Raw genomic sequence first — 21,408 nt, 5'->3', positions numbered from 1 at the left:
GGCTCAGGTGCAGAGTAATTCTGCTGACTCAGTGTGACTCAGCTGCCTGCAACTTTCCATAAACCAACAGGTTAGCTTTGTCTCTGGCTCAGCATGGGCAGAGAGCTAACAGTTATTGCAATGATAAATTTCAGGATGGTGTCAGTTTGTATCAGTTATTCCCTCTAAACTGAATATTGGTTTAGAGATTGCAGGTGTATATTATAAACTGCACCCACAGATTCAGCATCCACGGCTTCAGTTATCTGTGGTTCCCACACATACTGGGGCACTGGTTTTGCCAAACTCCCTTTCCAAACTTGGCCTAGAGAACCTATGCCCAATTTAATCTAATTAGCTACCCTCTCGAAACAGCCCTAATTCTACAGAAAGCACTGCTGGTTACTGACCCACCACCAGGGTGGTTCAACCTGCAGAGGTCCTCCTTCCTTCGCTCTCCCACCAGCAGCTTCTCTGGCCACTGCAGCAACACTTTGGTCCTCAGCAGTTCTTGGGTGTGGCAACCACACACTAGTCTCCAGCAGTCTCTGCTCCAGCAGTCTTCCACAGTCTCCGTTCAGCCCATCAGTCAGCCTGTAATCTTCTTTCCTCCAGGCTCCTTCCTCTTGTTTTCTCAGTTTCTCCAAGCTCCTTCCTTCTGCACCCATACACTCTCCCTTCTCCAGGTGCTGCTTTTATCTTTGAAGACTTTGTTGCCTCTAGTGGCTGCAGCTGTGTAGCACACTCACTGTATGCTAAGGACCTGGTTTTAACCCCATGCTTCCCAGACCTGTCAGAGCAAGGGGCCACTGTTGACACCAGTTAACACCCGATTTCACCCTATCTTGCGCATTTCCATTTTAGGCAACTTTAAAAATGTGTAGAACTCAATAAACACTCCAGAAATTTTTTTAAAGCCCAAAATAGCTTCCCCTACTGTTGTGCAGTGAAACTGCTGTGTTATGAGGGTCCAGGCAGTTTTCTGAGCTTCCAACAGCCTCTTCTGGGTTGTATAGAGGCAGCTCCTCCCCTTTCCTAGACTCGCTCCAGAACACATCTCCTGGATCCCCCATCTGAGCCCAAAATATCAAGTGAGCCCTTTCCAAATAAGACGCTATAAAGATATGAATTACCAGGATTATTTGGTTGCCCCTTGCATACAAGTGGCTCAGATATGACTGCCTTATCCTCCATCACACCACTGATCTGTGTAATCCAGTATTGTCTGTTCCGACAGAAAGAAGATCTGCAAGGGCTCTGGCAGAGGTCTGACTCAGCCCTGCTTTCTGAGATTCATTTCACTGGAGATTCCAGCGTATGAACTTGAGATAATTGCCTTATAAAGCATGTGCTCTTTCATTTATAGCATAAACCTATGCATGTCTATATAGCAGTAAGCCTCATTAAATTCAATGGGACTTACAGGGAAGTGTGTGAAGGCCTGCAGCCATAGTTATATATTCCCTCCATGTCTTCCTGTGGCTAGAATCCATATCACATGGGTAACTTGGGGTTGCCATGATCACATTACTAGCCCTGCCAGCATCCACTGCTCAATTGGAAAAGTGCTAGGATGGGTTATATCCATGGGATCCATTCATACTACATGCTTTTAATGTTTCTAGAGTGGCATCCTTGAAAAAAGGCAACCAAGCCAAACTGGTAATGCATGAACTCAGCCTAACACTCACTTCTTGGCATAAGAAAAAAAAAAAAAAAAAGGCAGACTTGGCTGTGTATATTCACAATTACTGCTACTTGGACTGTCTGCTTTGTCTTTGAGTGAGAAAAGTTGAAATTACAGAACAAATAAACAGAGAATGAAGAATACCAGGGAGAAAGTGCAGAAAAAGAAACTTAGTGACCTCATTATTTCTAATCTAAAACCTTTGTAATACATGTCTGCTGCAGATGAGTCATAACAAAATCAATTTTGTTTGTTCTTTTGCCCTTGATTCAATGGTTTTCTGAAAGCACAGTGACATCTTTAGAGAAATCCTAGTAAAATATGAAGTTTAAACAAACAAATATAAAATGGTGCAGGCACTTTACAATGGCTCATTAGAAATGAAAGGAAAATCCATCCATCAGTGTTTGGTACAGATGAGATATTTCATGCATGGCCAATGTCTATGACATACAGAAAGAAGCAAAATTTTGAAAGTATTACAGGAATTGCCACTGGCATCAAATCCCATTGAACCATGGAGAATGAGTTATAAGCAATTTCATGTAAATGTATAACATGTAGAACCACTGCTAAGAGTCATACTTTTTCTTTTCACAAAAGGTCATTAATAAAACTTACAATTCCATTTCTGGAAACAAGCATGCTATTTCTGAAGCACACACGTTATCTGATCCTCCAAACACTTGCTCTGGAGGTTCCTGTTAGTGATGGGGCAGAATTCTAATTAGGGAAGTTCAGATACGGAATCTGAATATTCTACTGCCCCACTCCCTGCAGATACAATTAGAAGTGGGCTTAGATCCTTCTGACCTCCAAATCTATTCATGATTGGATGCATTTCATTCCCTTCAAAAGTGCCCCAGATAAGCATTTCTTGTTTCCCCAACTTTTCCCCAGCTTCTTCAAATTGTGAATGGGGACATCGTTCACCGGGTACTGTAGTAGAGCATCTGTTGAGTCCTGGGTGCATATGTCAGTATGCACAACAGTGTCCAGACACTCTGTGAACAGGGGGGACTAAATTTCCCATCTTACCTTCTCTGCTATGCTGCCTAACAGAAACTCTATGCAACTTCCTCCCCCCCCCCCCAGCCACCCTGTTTCTTTGTTTTACAGATATACAAAACTGTCAATACAAAACCCCCCCACTTCTGGTATAATAGTATAGTACAGTAGTATTGTCATATGGGTCTGTATTATTTATGGAGGGCATTCCATAAAATAATCAGAATTTGGTCCAGGTTGGTTACAGCCATGAGCTAAAACCATGCGTATAAAATATATTTATACTATAGAGTCAGACTGGGATAAGCTGGTGGCATCTGAGAGTGACTGGGTGTGGGCAGCCCATCCGTGATGCAAATGAGCCATTTGCATTGGTTGGCAGATTGAGGCCTGAGTGGAGGAGCAGTGAACCAATGCTCATCATTTCACCTCCCATTCTACCTCCTTGGATGTCACCAGCTTCATTCCTGGTCCCTTTAATCAAAGCAGGGGATGGAGGGCATGCTCCCAGCACTCCCTGTGTTGCCTGTTTTGCATAAAGAGCCTGGGCAGAGGAAGGAGTGAGATAGCTGCTTTCTGATTCCTTGGAGAGCAGCAATCAGTGTCCCTGACCTTCCTCCACCAGCTGGTTTATTGCTCTTTCCTCCATGTGGACTCTAAGCAAAGGAGGAAGTATAGAGTGCTTTGGGAACAAACCCAGCATGCTTCATATTTCCTGCTTTGATTCAAGAGTCCACAAAGAAGAAGGAGCTAGGTAAGGGGGAGCAGTGGAGCAGTGTTCTGCCTCAGGCAGCCTGGATTTTGTTACAGGCTGAAAGCCTATAGGATGTAAATTACAGAAAGGAACTGTTTCATTGAGGCACGTGGGCCCAGCTGAACCCATTGTGCCAGATTTTAGAATTCGCAAGCCTGATCCTTGGGACTATTATGCAGCTCATGTAGTAAGGCCTTTGAAGTTCTATAAAGTGGAACAGTCAAGCAAGAGTTAGTTGGAAATAAATCCAATTGGGATCAATGGGGCATACGCATATAATGGCGTCCTTTAAGTTCCACTAACATCAGTGGGTTGTAAGCCTTAACTACCTTTTGCTGAATTGTTCACTGTTATAATTCTTGTTCAACATCAATAATGAGACTGCCCCTCTTTTCAGAAGCAAAATTGTAGAGAAACATTATTTTTCATATATTCAAATATAGATTATTCTCTCTCTCTCTCTCTCTCTCTCTCTCTCTCTCTTCCAAAAATGAACCAGCACATTCTTCCTACATTGCGATTTGACTTCACTGGTTAAACACTATCAAGTATGCTACTCCTAAATTATTTTGCACAAAGAGAAAAATTATCCATTTAAGAAATGTACACATAAGGATTGTACATATTACTTTTCTTCGAAAATAGCTTTTTGGGGGGAGAATCTATTACTAGTGGTAAATCCTGCCAATGTAAGTGAATTTTAGAAATCAACATCCTTTTTTTCCCCTCCCCTACAAGTTTTTACAGATAATTGAATTTTATTTTATAGCTATCTTGTTTCTGGGTGCAATTTAAATTGTTCTATTATGTTAGATCAATAAGTATTATAGAAAACGAGTATTGCAAACAATGTGCTAGGACAAGCCTTCTATGATAAAAAGACTTTCTTCTTACTAATACAAAAGCAGGCACATTCAGAATGTGTAATTATCATATTGGCCTCCATTAAATGCCTCTTTGGCTGTGTAAAGAAAGCAATAAAAGTTTTTAAAAGAAGACTATCTCTGACGTTCATGAAGCAGAGAATTTTTTTTTAAAAAACCTCCATGTTTAAAAGGCACACATCTGCCTGAGAGTCATGAAATATTTTGCTCTCTCTTCTATAATCTCTGAAAAGGGCAGTAATAAAATAGTGATAGGGTTGCTCTTCAGAAATTACTCATAAAGAAAACCTGAGTTAAAAATGGGATAATTTATCTTGCAACAGTTTAAGCTGTAACTGGCTCATGCAGGTTTACATGTCATATGTAATTTTTTTATCTTGGTTATTTTATTTTTCCCAACAATTCAACCTAGTAGATGGCCTGGATTTGCCATTTCTCTTTCTTCCTAGAAATCCTTCCCTGCCTTTCTATAGAGCCCTCAAGGCAGCTTACCATAAAAGAGCCATGAAAAAGAATAACACAATTAATAAACCATCAAACAACAGCCCCAGCAAAGCTAAGAAACCAACAAGAGACTAAAGGGCATTGTTCTGGAAAAAGTCCATTGAAACAAGTTGTTGTCCATACAAAAGCAAACAGAAGTGGGACTAGGAGTATTGGGTTATATCTCTTGTTAGGTGAAAGGTCTGGGCATGCCATCCAAAAAGCCCTTCATCAAGTAGCCACTTCAAGGCTGGCCTGACTTTGACTGACAGCCCAATCCTGAGCTCCCATGGCGCGCAGCTTCGGCGGCACCAAAAATAGGTGCTGCCGTATCCTGCGCACCATGGGCTACTGCAGGTGGCACCTTGGGAGGAGGGAAGTAGTCCCACAATGGGGCAACTCAGTGTACCGCCAACCAAAAGGTCGGCAGTAAGGTAAAAGCATTCGTGTAGGGTGCTGAGCCCCACACGAACAGACAGGATTCGTTGGAGCAGACCTCCACCCTCCCTCTCCACTCCCTCCCCCGGCACGCCTCCCGCCCACCCTCTCCCTGCCTCCCACCTCCCCGTCACGCCTCCTCCCCACCCCCTCTCCACCCTCTGCCCACCTTCCCCCTCCCCGGAACACCTCCTCCCCATCTACCCCCACCCCCACTTACCATGCCGCAGCTTGGCAGTCCATGTGAGCGCCGAGCAGCGGAGTTCAGGTGCCCACCTGGCGCTAGCCCAGCGCTGGGCTGGCATGGGGGCTCACCTGGCAGTAAGGCTGACAAACGTGCCTTACGGCACATTTGCGACAGTGTGGGCTGGCGGTAAGCCAGCGCGTCAAGCCCAGGATTGGCCTCTGAGACAGTTGTTGCAGGTAATGGATAAAAGGGAGGACCTGCCTCTGCCAACCTCTGCTATAGTGCTACTTCCTCCTTCCTGGCTCCCTGGATTCCAAATGAAAAAGAGGAAAAGAATAGAAAAGGAAGTGTGGTCTGGAGGTTGAGCTGTCATACTGCCCCAGTAGCTATGCAGGAGCAACTCAGGTCATGCCCTTGGAGGGCAGATGCAAAGCCAAAGTGCCATCACTTGTTGTGAGAGGATGGAGTTGCTGATGAGCCACGTGCAGTGAGATAGCGGGGGAGTGTGGAGAGGTCGGTTAGTAAGAATTGTTAAGACTTTGAGAGCCTGTCTGGGCTTGATTGGCAGTTGTCTGTGGAAGCTTGAAGGCATGCAGCCAAAAGAGATAACCACACCATGAAGGGAAATACCTGGTGAACCGAGAGTTCCGTGAGTGCCTCTCACAGAACAATATTGTAAAACCTCATCAAAAGATGGTAGTTTAACATTTGTTTGCCTACGTAAACTGTGTTGCATGCTGTGCAAAAACAGAGGAAGGCAGTATATAAATATTGGATTGTTGGAAAGCACCGTAGCCCACTCAGCTCTTCTTTTCCGCATTCATTCATTCATTCATTCAGGGTGCAATCCTAACCAACTTTCCAGCACCAAGGTAAGGGCAATGCAACTCCCCATGGTAAGTGAACAAACATTGCCTTACCTTGAGGAGGCCCTCTGTGACTGCCCCCCAACTGCAGGATGCAGCACATGCCAGTTGCTGGAAAGTTGATTGTGCCTCTATTTAAAGAGAAGAGCTGGGTGGACTACAATTCAGCCCACCATTCTTTTCTTCCTCCACACTTCCTCTTCCACTCTCTTCCTTGCTGAATCTAGAGAGGGGAGGGGGCAGCAACAGCCACAGTAGCTGAGCAATTTGACACACTGCCACCAGGTACTGGGAGATCTTGGGCCGGTCCTGAATCAACACCCTAAATTTGATAGCAGAGAGACGAGACCCTCAGAAACCGAATTCTCAGGCAGGCTCCTGGAGAAGAGGAGGTGAGACTTGTTCTGGTTCCAAGCCATTTGGGGCTTGAAAGAAGAGCAAAGACACCACTTAGAACTGAGTCCCGAAGTTTATGGATAACCATTGAAAAGGACTGGCATAATATTTGGAGATGGGGCCGTGGCATAGTAGTACAGTATATGCTCTGCACACAGACGGCTCCAGTTTCAGTCCCTGATCGCTCCAGGGAGAAATGCCTTTCCAGAAACCCTGGAGAGTTGCTGCCAATTGGCATAGGCAGTACTGACCTACATGAACTAGCAGTTTGACTCAGTCTGAAGCCGCTCCAATCAAAACCCATATACTGAGCTCTGAACCAATGGAAGTGCCTGGACTGCCTTCAAGGGCAGCCCCATGTGCACTGTTACCTTTTATTTATTCATCCCACCCAGATGGACTGGCCTAGCTTGATTCTTCTTACTGCAGTAGGTGTCTTGATTACGCTCATGAAATCTGCTGCACAACAGATGGGTTTATTAGGAAAACAAACATTCTAGCTTTTGGATGCAATATTTGTTAACACTGTGACACATGTCATTGCATATTGGATATCACTAATATTGACTTCTTTTCTTTTCTAAAAGAAGTGGTCCCATTTATGTTTCTCCCATTCTGTTGATGTGATTCACAATATTGTGACTTTTTGTTAAAATACCCGTTTGCTGCTTGAATGGCAAACTGCTATTATAATTTTAGGTAGATACACAGGACTGAAAGCTCAGTTAATTATGAATTTTTGTAGCTCTTGTTCATGGTTGAGCTTTATCTTTCCTGCACAGTGTTAAAAAAAAGGGGGGGCATACCCAAGTATTCTGAATTAGCTTTTTTACAGTTTGTATCTTTTAAGTGATATCTTTATGAGGACTTCATCCAATCATGTGAAAAAAATAATTATATTTGGATTCTGTGATCTTTGGCACATTTATCTTTTGATCTTGGGATGTGAAACCAATTTGAATTCAATTGCACAACCTCTTGCATGTTTAAATAAATGTCTGGGATGGAATGTACATATTCCTGATAACCCTTCATGCACCAGCTATCCATGCACTGATCACAACTTCTGCATAGGGATGTACATGCACAAACTCTGATCATGCAATCTGTGCAATAGAAGTGCTCAGAGTTCAGACTGCAACTGAATACTACACACCTAGAGCTCTGTGGAATGAGGACCCTGTGCAGACAATCAATGTGTGAGCACCACATATGCAGTAGGGGGCAAGGTGAGCTGCCACAATCCGAACATGAATATTTACTGAACATATGTGTGGGGATAGTGTTGGTATTCAGCTGAAATATAAACTCCCATCTTAATAAGTCTCATGTTAATAAAGACAGTGGGGGGAGGGTCTTGGAGAGCCAGTTAACTCTCACTGCAGTTGTGCCCCCAGTGTTTCACTTCTCATAGGAGTGAAGCAGAACACCATTCATTCATTCATTCATTCATTCATTCATTCATTCATTATCTGCTTTTCCCATGCCAAAGCAAATGCCCAAGACTGCTCATGTGGAATAAGGTAGAAAGGCACACTAGGGAAGACCATTTGGGGGGACTACACCTACTTGATTCCCCTGGTAACTACATGCATGCATCCCTCTGCCATTGAAATGGGAGCCGCTATCTGCATAGCCCTGCTCTTTCACCTGCCCAGCTCCAACCTGGGTTCTGCTTCTTGATCACACTAGAGTGTGACAGAATATTTGACCTGGTTTTTATATAAGCAGTGGCTGATTGTCAGTCTCTACCATCTAGGCAGAGTTCACAGTATGTCTGTGTAGTTTTCAAGGGGATATTTTATGAGTTTCTGAATTATCAGTGTAACCACTGTACAGTACCATTTACTATCATTGTTAAAAGAATATACAGAGTAGTTTCTTAAAAGTTCAGGTCTGTCACATTTCCCCAAATGCAGTCACATATCATGGTAGCATCAAGTCTAATATATTAAAAAATAAAATATTGAAATGAATGGAGACCCACCTGAAATTGACTCATGACCCACCTAGTGGGTCGCGACCCACAGTTTGAGAAACACTGCTCTAAGGGATTACAATCAACCCATTCACAATGGTATATACTTCATTTTTAATGTGCTTCCCAACTCTCAGCTTTTCTGAGAACTGTAAAACAGGTACCATTAGCAATGTAATTATATGTTTGTCTTTAAAGCCCCATTAAAATTACACACTTATTTTCTGTAAGATGTGTGACAATTTATGACTGGGATTTGTTTTTAGTGTTCAATAAAATGGAAGGGCAGTTGTTGACGTCTAATTAATGTGAACCTTTATGAGCTCGGAACTGCCCATTTCAGTTACATCATTATATCTGGATCCTTTTAAAGCCTTTGGACATGATCAAAATAGCCCAGCCTCTGTCTTCCTTCATGGGATTTTCTAAAGCCGCTTGGGAAAAGAGAGTCCTTACTCTTAAATACAAGGGCAGAGCTCACCAGTGCATGTACATGCTATTTGAAACAAATAATGGTTTCAAAATGATGATTGCATAAATTTCGCTTGTGTGCAGGGAAGTAGATAATCTCTGGCTGGAGTATAACCAAACTAAGATGAATCACAATAATGCCACTCTACTCCCATGCATATTGGCAGGGTGCATTTGTTTCCTGTTTTCAGCCCCACAGGTGCAGTTGAATGACTGGGCCACAGTTGGTGGGCCCAGGATGTCTTGCCGAAGGCACCACTCTTGTTCTGTCATGTGATGAGCCAAACCACCCACTCTTTGGAACCAGACTGAAGATTGGCTGGTCACCTGCAAGGGGAGCTGGGTAGGCATTTTTGCTTTACTCCAGAGAGAGTGGAATTTTTTTGCTTAGCCCAGATTGTGCCAAGGGTGGGCATGTGCTAGATTGTTAACGAATATGTTAAAAATTCAAGTCCCAAAACAGATCCTTAGGGGTTGCCCCACTTCTTACTTCCCTCCACTGTGAATATTTTCTTTTTTTTCCCCCATTTCCTATTCCTTAATCAACTGTTTCTCAAACTATGGATTGGGACCCACTAGGTGGGTTGTGAGCCAGTTTCAGGTGGGTCGTCATTCATTTCAATATTTTATTTTTAGTATATCAGACTTGATGCCAACATGGTATGTGACTGCGTTTGGGTGGATCTGAATTTCCTACAGGCTACAATGTATATGTTTTTAACAATGATAGTGAATGGGGCTTACTAGGGTAAGTGCGGAGAGGATTGCAGGACTTACCTATGCAGAAATCATGCTGATTCTCCTTCAGCAAGACTTGTTCTTTTATATGCTTAATAATTTAATTTCCTTACTTATGTTTTCCACCAGTTTACAAAGTACAGACTGTAATTTTTCAGATCCTTCCTGTATTTCTTCTTAAATTACATTTGGGTGCGACATTGGCCACCTTCCTGCATTTTTCCTGCATTGTGCTGTTATTCATGGTGCATCCATCAGTGGGCAAACTTCTACACTGGTGGGGCTGTCCTTGCATTGGCATGCATGGAGATACACCAGCATATTGCAGGCATAGGATTGGGCTGTTTATCAGCCAGGGTGGTCCAGGCCTTAAAAGTAGTTCTGCTCCATGTCCTGAGTTATTTTTGAGACATCTAAGTAGGATTTTGGGATACCTAACAACTTCATGTAGCAGTTATGGAAAAAATTACTCTTTCTAACAATTTAATAAAGAGGATTAGACAGTTTTACTCCCCTGTACAGGTGCATAAGGGTTTAAAAGAGGAAAAAGAGGTAAAAACGCCAGCAACTCTTTCTGGGTGTCTGCCAGATCTCAGCTCTGTCACATTCTTCACATGGGGGCATAACTTGTAATGCTTCACATCAGCTATAGGATGAAAGGGCAACATTTGACTGCAATGCCAGGGAGGGGGACAGAAGAAAAATGCTGTCGATTGCTTCCAAAGTAAGTGAACTATGACATTTTGCTTTAGTGAAGCATGGAACAAAGAAAGATCCCTTAGGTCCAACAAGCATCCTCGTTTTAATATCAAATATTGATCTGTTTTGGCAGTCTTGCAGCAAATGTCCTGAAATTGTTACTGTTGATTAAAATTTAGAGAAACAAAGAATGTAAATGTCATATAAACAGCACTATGACGTTTAAAGAAAGAGAATGCATGGGGTGTGGTGTTATCATTACTATAAGTCATCTTTCTGCAGTGGAGAACAGGCCATGAGAAGGACCTCCCCTCCATTTCCTTTTAGTATTAATTTTGCTGAAGTAGCCCCTAGTCCATTGTTCCCAAAATGTGAACCAGGGCTCCCTGGGGAGCTGGAGAAACCAACCAGGGGAGTTGCAGAATCCTTTCAAAAAAAAAAAAAAAAAAAACCGTCACCCTATACAATATATTGGATAGTAGCCCAAATGGGGAACTGTGGCCAATGGCCCAGTACAGGGGTGCTCAAACTTTCAACTTTAGGGATGCTGGACCTTTAACAAGTGTATAGAAGGGAGAAATGCAGCAGGTGCAACTTGTCATCCCACAGATGATAAGCTGCACCTGCTGCAATTCTCTCTTCTATACACTTGTTAAAGGTCCAGCATCCCTAAAGTTGAAAGTTTGAGCAGCCCTGGCCCAGTAGGTCAAGGGAGCTCCGTGTTGAAAAAGTTTGGTAACTACTGCCCTGGTCTGTACTCTCTTTTCTCTCTCTACATGAACTTTTTGAATATGGAAACTGGTGGCAGCCTGCTGGTATGCAAGACCTTTTGACTTAACCTTTTTTCATTTAACGTATATTGGAAAACAGCAATTGATCTGGTAGTGTCCTCATATGTCATGACTGTCATCAATATGCTTTCAGAGCTGATAATAAAGGTTAGCAGTGCACAGCTTATTTGTATCATGTAATTTAAGCACAGCACTAAGTCTCATCTATACTGCCTTTCAACAATTTTGCTGACACAAGTTTGAGTGAACCAAGGAAGGCCAAGAAAGATATAGGATATGGGCAGAGCTGCCGCCGCTGATCTACCCCTTTCCCAGCCTTGACACACAGCTCTTCCCACACCTTGTTCCTTGTTCCCTTTACCTTGTTCCTCCCCTCCTAGCCCTGCTCCATCCCCACCCCACCCCCGTACTGACTTACTGGGATTTTTTGGGAGACTGCTGGTGCATGGTCACTCAGCACTTGGGGATAAGCCTTGAAGTATATAGTACCCAAATGCCAGTGAAGGCTGAGCACATGATGAAGAAACATGCAATAGCTCAAGTCTGGCTCCATCTACACCAGGGATGTCAAACTCATTTCATACAGCAGACTGGAAGCATTCATGACACCTGCTGTGGCCGAAAGTGACATCATTAAACAGGAAGTGACATCATTAAGAAGATAATGGCCAGAAATAAGCGCTTTGTGCTCATGTTGGAACTCATTAGCTGCAAATGACCAAAGAGAAAATGTTCAAATTGTAAACATATTTTCAATATATGAGAGAGCCCAATTATCACACATTAAGCCCATGGGCCTTCTGTTTGACATCCCTAATCTTCACAGCATCCTCAGAGATAAATGAGTTTTCTGGTTTTAAGTTTAAAAGTGGAAAATAAGGTTCTGTCTTTGTCTGTCTGACAACTATTCTGTGTCATAGACAACTGTATTCTGTAGCATAGGCAATAGACAACTATTCTGTATCATTCTCATTTTCTCATGAATATTTGGCTGTTATAAAAATACTGATGGGAAAAAGGAACACCATTAATTCCTATGGAATGGGGGCCAACTGCAATGTGTTAATGTGTTCCACCTGGAGAGATTTTGTTTCCACCTGTTGAAAAAATAGCCTGGACTAGCTTTCTGTTGGTGCACATAAAAACACTATCAAAATAATGGGGTAACAAACAAGGGGCTGTGCCAGGTAAGAATGTTGTCACCTGGTTTCACTGTGCTCTGTTTTTCTTTAGTTGTGTGTGTGCAGATGGCTGGACAGGACAACAGTGTAGTGAAGATATAAATGAATGTGATTCTGAACCATGCCTGAATGGTGCCACCTGCCATGAGTCCAGTCCAGGACAATTTCTGTGCGTTTGTCCTCCATTTTATATTGGAAGAACTTGCCAGTATCACTACAACCCATGTGACGCACCCTACAATCCATGTATGAACAACTCTACTTGCCTGGCACAAGTGGATGGGACTCCATTGTGTATCTGTCAAAAAGGTAGGTTTCTTAAGGTAATTGTCAAACGTAATACTTATCAAACAGTGAAGTACTACTTTGGAAAACTGTCTATATCAGTAGTTCTCAAACCTTTTAGAGGCTGCTTATAAATGCCAAGAGGTGTGGCTATAATAGTGATGGGGCAGCAGTGCTCCCCCCCCCAAGTAGCAGCTTGTTTGACCCTTGATGCACATAACCTAAGCAGTGGACGTCCCGTTAATAATGATGGGGCAAATGTCCTAGGCCCAAGCCTCTGTGAGGCTCCTGACAGGGTCCCCAACGTAGCCTGCAGTCATGCGAGGCTATGTGAGCCTCAGAGGAGTGGGGGGCATCACTAAGTGAGGGAGAGGGGGTGCTTTGCACTTACTTTTAACAAGGTAGAGCTGCTAGAGGCTGCAGGTTGTGCAGTGAGTCCAGTGCAGTCCTCCGCAGCACTCACAGAGGCTTGGAATCTTCAAATAGAGCAATGGCAAAACAGAAGTGCTTTGCACTTGCTTTTACTGAAGATCCCCTGCTTCGTGGAGCGCTGCAGAGGGCTGCACAGGTCTCCCCGCACGTCCTGCAGCCTCCAGCATCCCTACCTAGTTAAAAATAAGTACAAAGCACCCCCCCCTTAGCAACATGCCCCCCTGGGGATTGCATCATTGCCCTAGCCCTTCCCCCACAAAGACTTACAGGCAGAGTAAATCTCCCTCGAAGTTTGAGAAACACTGCTCTAAAGGTTTCTTTAGTATCTTGTAGCTAAATCACAAATGTTTATAAAGGCACTTCAGTTTCGTGCTGGTAAGTGTGGTATGAGGAAGATCTATGCATTCTTTGATTCTGCTTACATTCCCACTGAAGCAGCAGTATGTCCCTTTTAAACTTTGGTGGCAAAATGGAATTGACAAATTGCTGGGCTGAGTACTTTGGAGGTCTAATTAATCAGCATTTCTTGATCAACAAAGATATCATTGGAAAAACTGCCAGGACTGCCTCAGGACAATTTAGTATTGCCTGAAGAACACTGAATCTGAAGTAGAAACAGCCAAAGCAATGACAACAAATCTATTTAACATGACATTACCTGAGCCTCTTGTGAACCTTGTTATACACATATGGAGGCTATCTTTAAGTTCATCAACTTACCCAGGCACTAGTATGCCTGAGGTTTTTGGAAAAATGTCACCAGAATTTAAAGATGTAGTAATAGTGCATACCTTGAAAAGGGAAGGATATGGAGATAGCCATTCTTTACATTAAAAAAAATAAAATTGTGCAGCTTTCCTCAGAAAAAGTCAATGAGGTTTTAAATCAGCCCAGGGATGATTTCTGCCTTCTGTCACTCTCTGCAAGCACCAAGGTGCCATTACACGTTTGCTATTCAGCTAAATATTTGAATGTAGATGTTCACAACGTTAGCGTCACTAGGTAGTTCCTGCTTGCCCCCCTTCGAAAAAGCTGCACAGTTGAACAATCACAAATATAACATCAGAAAAAAACACAAGTACTCTAAAGTCTCCTCTGAACAATGCCCCTCTTAGCTTGGAAATGAGAAAAAGCCACCTTATTTTTTAAAGTGTTGTTCTCCAGAGCTGTATCAGATAATTTCCATGCACTATTGATTTATAATTTGTATCCCAAGCTAGACTGATTTGCATGACCACCAGCAGCAAGTAGTTGCATTTAAATGTGCCCATTATTCCCACACACATACTACTAAATATCATTACCATAACAATACATTAACTCTAAATGTATACTTGTAGGCACCCAATTAATATGCCAATTTACAAAACAGCTTGCTGAAAAATAAAAATCATTCTGTTTTGTAACTTAAATGAACAAAATTATATTCTCAGCACAAGATGTGAATTAGGATTTATTTTATCATGATTTCTGAAGACTGCTTTCTGAAAACATTTTAGACATTGTGAATTGATTACAGTTGTTCATGTCAATTTGTAATAATGTTACTAGCATTTAAAAAATGTGTTAATCAACTTTAAATTGCAGATCACATTCAATTAGCTGGAAACTTGGTCATAGCTGCAATTTCCCACAGTATCAGTGGTATTTTCCTTTAGGAGTCCACAACAATATATTGTAGATATTGTGTTGACCTGTACAGACAACTAGACTAGATGGCAATAGCTCTCTGTTTAATGGAACTTATTCTGAGATAAGTGAGAATAGGACATCATTTTGCCAAGTGAAAAAGGGTAGATGCATGGCAGACTGTGAGATAAAATGATTTTCTGTATGGCCTGTTATGATGAAGAACATAGTATGAGAAGGAGAAAGTCTTAGACCAGCAGCATTGCTGGGAGCTCTGATGCCTGAGGTGGTGACCATGACTACCCTATTTTTATGCTTGCAATTCTTATCAAGGTGGCATTCAATCTTAGAGAGAGAGAGAGAGAGAGAGAGAGAGAGAGAGAGAGAGAGATTTCAGTCCTTTCAGAACTCCTAATTTAGAATAGCAGGACCTAGAGCAGGGATGTCAAATTCATTTCATGTAGTGGGCCAGATAGCATTCATGGCATCCGCTGAGGGCCGGAAGCAGGAAGTGATACCATTGATGATGGCCAGAAAGAAGCACTTTGTTATCACATAGAAACTCATTGGCTGCAAATGACAGAAAAGAAAATGTGCAAATCTTGTTCATAATTTAAAGATATGAGAGAGCCCAATTATCACACTGGTAGAGCTCAATTATAATGGGGCCGGATAAATTACTTCCAGGGCCACATGTGGCCCGTGGGCCTTATACGTTTGACACCCCTGACCTAGAGGAATGTCATTTCATGTACTGAAGTACTGACATAGTATTGGGGATTATCTTCCACTGCTTGCTTCTCAGTGGCAATAAAGCACACCATGATGAACTTAATTGTTAAGAGGGTTTCGTTTATTCTAGCCAGACACTTAATCTCAGGACTTTTTTTGTTTGTTTTTGTTAGAGCAGCATCTTGCACATATGGGATTCAATCTTCAGAATCTGTACGCAATTTTGGAACCTACTCACACAACCTTGATAACTGTAGGATACCTGCAGTTACAATATAATTGTGTGAAATGGGCTTCAGTTGTGGCTACAGTACTGAATGCAGTATCTAGCACTGGGGACCAGCTTATCAAAGAGATAAGCTTACTACATAATTACTATATTCAGCCACTTTAGTGACATGGTCACGACTTATTGAATGAACAAAAAACCCTGAAGAATCTTGGAACAAACAAGCTTTCTCAAAAAAACAAAGTCAGTTTAATGAGAGATTTTTAAAAATTAGAGAAAAAAATAAAACATGAATACACGTTTGAATAAATAAAGCATGATTTATAGAAGCCTGAACTGCATCGACCCACTGTAATATGATGTTTTACTGATGAATCACACTGAATCGCCCACTGTAATATTAACTTGTACTGAAGAATTTGTCATTTGCATTGCCTTAAACAATCCAAGTCCTAGCTAATGAACAGCCCATCCTAACCAATGCTAGCACAGCGGGTTTGCAGTCCCACAGTGTATCCAAGGACATCTGCAAGAGGGATCCGAAGGCCTTAGGAGTGAACCTCAACAAGTGGGAAACCTTGGCTTCCGAGCGGCCCGCTTAGAGGCAGGCTGAGCAGCATGGCCTCTTCCAGTTTGAAGAGACACTTGGCCAACAGACTGAGGCAAAGAGGCAAAGAAGGAAGGCCCATAGCCAGGGAGACAGACCAGGGACAGACTGCACTTGCTCCCAGTGTGGAAGGGGTTTGCACTCCCGAATCAGCCTTTTCAGCCACACTAGATGCTGTGCCAGAACCACCATTCAGAGTGTGATACCATAGTCTCTCAAGACTGAAGGTTGCCAACAACAACAGTGTATCCAGCACTGAAACTGAGCAGGCTGGAGCTCTCTTCCGAGTAAGGGAATATTTGTTCCCTTACACCACGTTGAGGCTCAGCCTGCTCAGTGGGGCTCTTCTCACCCCAATCTTCCCACCAACCACCCCCAAACTGCCCCTGTTACCATTTACCTCCTTTGGTGGGTATACAGCAGCTGCTAGCATGTGCACAGAGCCTTCAGCCATTTGTGACAGTGATTCCAAAGTGCATGACAACAGTGTGGATTTCATGCTGCCAGAATTATGCTGATTTATTTATTTATTTATTTATTTATTTATTTATTTATTTATTGGATTTGTATTCCGCCTTTCTCCCTGAAGGGCACCCAAGGCGCCTGTCAAGATCTGTTAGCATAAGCCCATGATAGGATTGGGCTGTCCATCAAGAGCCTCCCTCTTTGAAATACAAAAAAAATACAAAAACAACAATCAATTTAATAGCTAAATACAATAAGATGATAACGTTGTCCAGGTTGGGTTAACCTGATTACTATTGTTTGAAATCTTTCACAAAGGCAGCTCAATCCTGTGAAAATGGTCAGTGATCCTTCCACTTGGGGGGGGGGGGGGGTGGAGGGCACCAGTTGTATGAATGGTCCTAGCAGTGAAAACCGAATCCTGTCTACTGATCCTTCCCAAGATGAAAATTTCCTACTAACCTGATCTTTATCAGCATGCATTTCTAATTAGCGCAATGCCCCCAAGAAAAGAAGATATCGGGGTGGGGACAAAATATTCATTCTGACTCCAGTAGCTCTCTACTGAAATGTCAGATTAAAACTCATTGTATGGCAGATTTTTTTCTGCTTTTGGACATAGCATCCCTTTTTGTGATAAAGCATTTCCAAGCCTTTAAGACAGGCTACCATTTCCCAGTAGATTTAACCAGATGCTCATTTCTTGCTTTCAGTCCTATCTGTATTATTAGATATGTGATATTCTTCAAGGGAAAGCATTGCCCGTTAAGTCCTAGGGATAAAAATGCTTCAGGCACTTTCAAGTTCCATTTAGAAGGCATTCACCTGGGCCTTTGTTATCACTGATCCTGACATTCAAACTGAGTAGTGGAGATCACTGATCCATACCTGTTTCATCTATCTTTCAGGATTTGAAGGTACTTACTGTGAAATTGACACCAATGAGTGCATCTCCAGCCCATGTAAGAATCAAGGACACTGTGTGGATGGGGTTAACAGTTACAGGTGAGGAAAACAACCCAAAGAAACAAAGCTGTCTGTTTTGACTTAGGGACTGTTGCAGTTAAAGACAATGGAGTATAACCAGCATGGTTTGAGCTGATTTGTGGATGGAGTTACTTCAAAGTTCTACAATTATATAGTGTAGAGTTGTAACACACATCTATATCTCCAAGGCATCTGCTACAAATACTTTCCAATTTGTCTAAATAATATGTATGTTGTAGTGCATCAAGCACATACACACACACAAAGAATGAAAGATTACTTTTTTCTTTTCTTTTCTTTCTCCTGATATTAAATATTCTGTGCCTTCACTAGATGTCATCCTTCTCTCCAGGTGTTACTGCAGAGATGGCTTTACTGGGACATTGTGTGAAGTGGAGATTAATGAGTGCCTATCAAGTCCCTGTGCAAACAGTGGAACATGCATAGATCTTATAAACAGGTTTGTGAATAGAATCAAATAAAAAATGAAAAGATCTGCCTCTGTATTGATCGAGCTAACGTATTGCATCTAGGACTGTATGAACTGAAGGACATAGCCTATATGAACTGAATGATTTCTCCTTTTCCTTGCATAATATGTTTATACTGTGTTTTAAAAAGGGGATCATGGTTTAAGGAGGGACTAAACCAATTCATGGGCTGTCAATAGGGTGACCAGACATCCTCTTTTACCAGGACATGTCCTCTTTTTTAGCCTCGTGTTCTGGAAAAAAACTTAAACGTTTTCCTTTTCCCTGTGAGTGGTCCTCTGCAGCACATAACCTTCTTGGAATTAATAAATTATATGTATTCAATTATATGCAATGTAGTTTTAAATTTAATAATAAAATGGTGTTTAACCATATGAAATCAATATACAAATGTTTTTATCTTTTACTTTGTCTTGTATCTACATTTTTCTTGGATGTCCTACATTTTGAGGTGCCTTGTCGTCATAACCACAGAAGACTAATTATTTTGTCTTCTAATTCTAATTAGATTCTTCTAATGCCCTTATGGTCTCTAGCAGAATTCTTCTAATGCCCTTATGGACTCTTGCCTGCCTGCACTGCAGGCACACACATACATGAAAGTGAAAAGGGTGCTCTCTACAGTTTCTTCCCAACTGATTGCAGTAGCTTGGATGGCTTTTTGAAAGGATCTGACAGATTGCAGATTGATCATGCATGTGAAAACAAAACCTCCATATTTAGAGATGTAGCATATTTTAACTTACTATTTAATCCATTTCAGAGAAGTTCAAGAATTCCCTTATGGATGAGAAAGATCACCAAATGTGTATGAGAGCATTCCAGTTTCTTGACAATTACTTGAATGTTTTAGGCTTGATGTAACTGATAGCTTCATGAACTTGTATGAAGTGATATTGCTTATTGATATACACAGAGGTGTTTCTTTTCCATATCATAATAGGTTCCTTTGCAGCTGTCCACCTGGCTACTATGGGTCCCTCTGTGAGCTGGATGTAAATGAATGTGAAACTCTTCCTTGTTTGCATGGAGGAAGCTGTTTCAACAAGCCTGGAGGCTACCAGTGTGTCTGCGCCCCTGGCTTCACAGGTATAGTACCTTTGCAGAATGTTGTGGAAACAAACCAAGACTTACTGTAGAATCTTGAGAGTTACCATATAAAAAAGAGTTGCTGCTCCATCAAAGATGGGCAAAGAGGTCACACACATATTGGAAGGCAAATCAATGTTTTCCCCAGTGACACCTGGATCTGCATCTTGTTAAGTACCTCTGGACCTTATTTACGTCATGCCTGATTTATTGGTTTCTTACCAATCCAGATATTTAGCTGAATTACATTAAAAGAGAGGTTACATAGTGCAGAGCAAAAATCAATTCTCTGTGAATTCAGCCAAGAAAAAATAATTATTAGTATAGCTTCTGAGTGAGTTCTGCAAATGCATATATCACAAACCCTTTTTCAGTTATGTCAATTTTTATCACAGTTTGGATGCCTTATGAATTAGCATAAATCTTGGCCATGTAAAATAAATCAGAATTTGGCATTTTAAAAAACTGCTTTATATCTGAATTTCTAATTATTGAGTGTTTGACTTCCTTAAGCTGCATGATTGAAAATTTTTCTCAGGTAGTGATCTTTAAACTTACACAGAAGTAATAATGAATTATTTACTAAGGAACGCTGTACTGAAAGATCTGTGAATCATCCTGGTAATAGCTTAAGTGTTTATCATATATGATTCATGCATAATGGATGTTTTATAAATAATTATAAGAAATTCATATGTCTTCATGCATTTAAAATATTTAAATAAAAATTAAAATAATTATAAGAAATACATATGTCTTAGTGCATTTAAAATACTATTATCATGAAGAATATTGTAAGGAAGAGAGCTGGTCTCATGCAGTGGATTAGAGAGAGAGCTAGAAATTGGGAGGTCCCCCAGTTCTCTGCCCTGAACTCACTGGGTGGACTTAGAACCCAAACCTGGGCTCGACGCATCGGCTTAACGCTGGTGCTCACTGTTGCAAACGTGCCATAAGGCACATTTGTGAGGCCTAACACCAGGCCAGCGCCCATGCTAGCCTAGCCTCCACTTCTCAGCGGTCACATGGACTGCTGAGTTGCAGAGAGGAAAGCAGCGGTGGGGAGGAGGCGTTCCGGGGAGGGGGAGGCGGGCAGAGGGAGGGGAGAGGGCAGGGAGGAGGCATGATGGGGGGTGGGAGATGGGGAGAGGGTGGGGGGAAGCTTGTAGAGAGGAAGGAGTGGGGAGGGAGGGAGGTGAGACTGGTGGAGCTCCGCTCCACCAGATCCTAAGTGTTCGTGTGGGGCTTGCCGCCCAACACGAAAGCTCTTCCCTCACCGCTGACTTCTGTTTGGCAGTGAATTGAGTTGCCCCATTGCGGGGCTACTTCCCTTACCCAAGGGAAGGGACGAAAGTCCCCTTCTCCCAAGGTGCTGCCCGTGGCTGCCCGAGGCGCACAGGATGCGGTGGTAGCCGTTTTTTGTGCCGCCGCAGCCGCACACCACGGGAGTTCAGGATTGGGTTGTTATGCATGTTTACTAAGTCCCTGAGCTCAGCAGGACTTACTCCCGAGAACATGTGCATAGGATTTCAGCCTTAGCCTCTGTACCGCCTTTTCCACTGATATGAGGATAATGTTGATTTACCTTATAGGTTTGCAGTAAGCAAACGTACAGAATTATGCATATAAAGTGCTTTGGACACTTTGAAGTACTACAGAAATGCTACTGAAGATGATGAAGCAATTCTGCTTGGTGGATGCACTAGGCAGGGTGTGTGAACATTTGCATCAATGTAAAATAATTCAAATATATTCCCCTTTTCCCTTATTGATAGTCACTGAAAGAGCTAATATTGAATTATACAAACTCTGTATTGCTTGGACGTTCAGTCAGGGGAGGCAGACCCTCCCCTCCCCTGTCCTGCTCCACTGAAAATAGTTCCAGAGCCTCACGTCCCTCCAATTAAAATAGCCTCACATAC

At 42.2% G+C, this 21,408-nt stretch overlaps 1 protein-coding gene across 1 annotated transcript in view; it reads left to right on the top strand.

Annotated features, from left to right (window-relative positions):
• The window catches only part of EYS (eyes shut homolog), a 556,153-nt gene that overhangs the window by 17,891 nt on the left and 516,854 nt on the right, over positions 1 to 21,408 (top strand). The window contains 4 exon segments of the mRNA XM_066622702.1: positions 12,593 to 12,849; positions 17,828 to 17,924; positions 18,259 to 18,366; positions 19,341 to 19,486. Of these exon segments, the coding sequence (XP_066478799.1) occupies positions 12,593 to 12,849; positions 17,828 to 17,924; positions 18,259 to 18,366; positions 19,341 to 19,486 (608 nt within the window).

This window comes from Tiliqua scincoides, chromosome 1 (assembly GCF_035046505.1).
Source record: "Tiliqua scincoides isolate rTilSci1 chromosome 1, rTilSci1.hap2, whole genome shotgun sequence".
NCBI classification, from domain to species: Eukaryota; Metazoa; Chordata; class Lepidosauria; order Squamata; family Scincidae; genus Tiliqua; species Tiliqua scincoides.
Note: the sequence above shows the minus strand (reverse complement) of the source record. Positions and strands in the feature narration are given on the sequence as shown.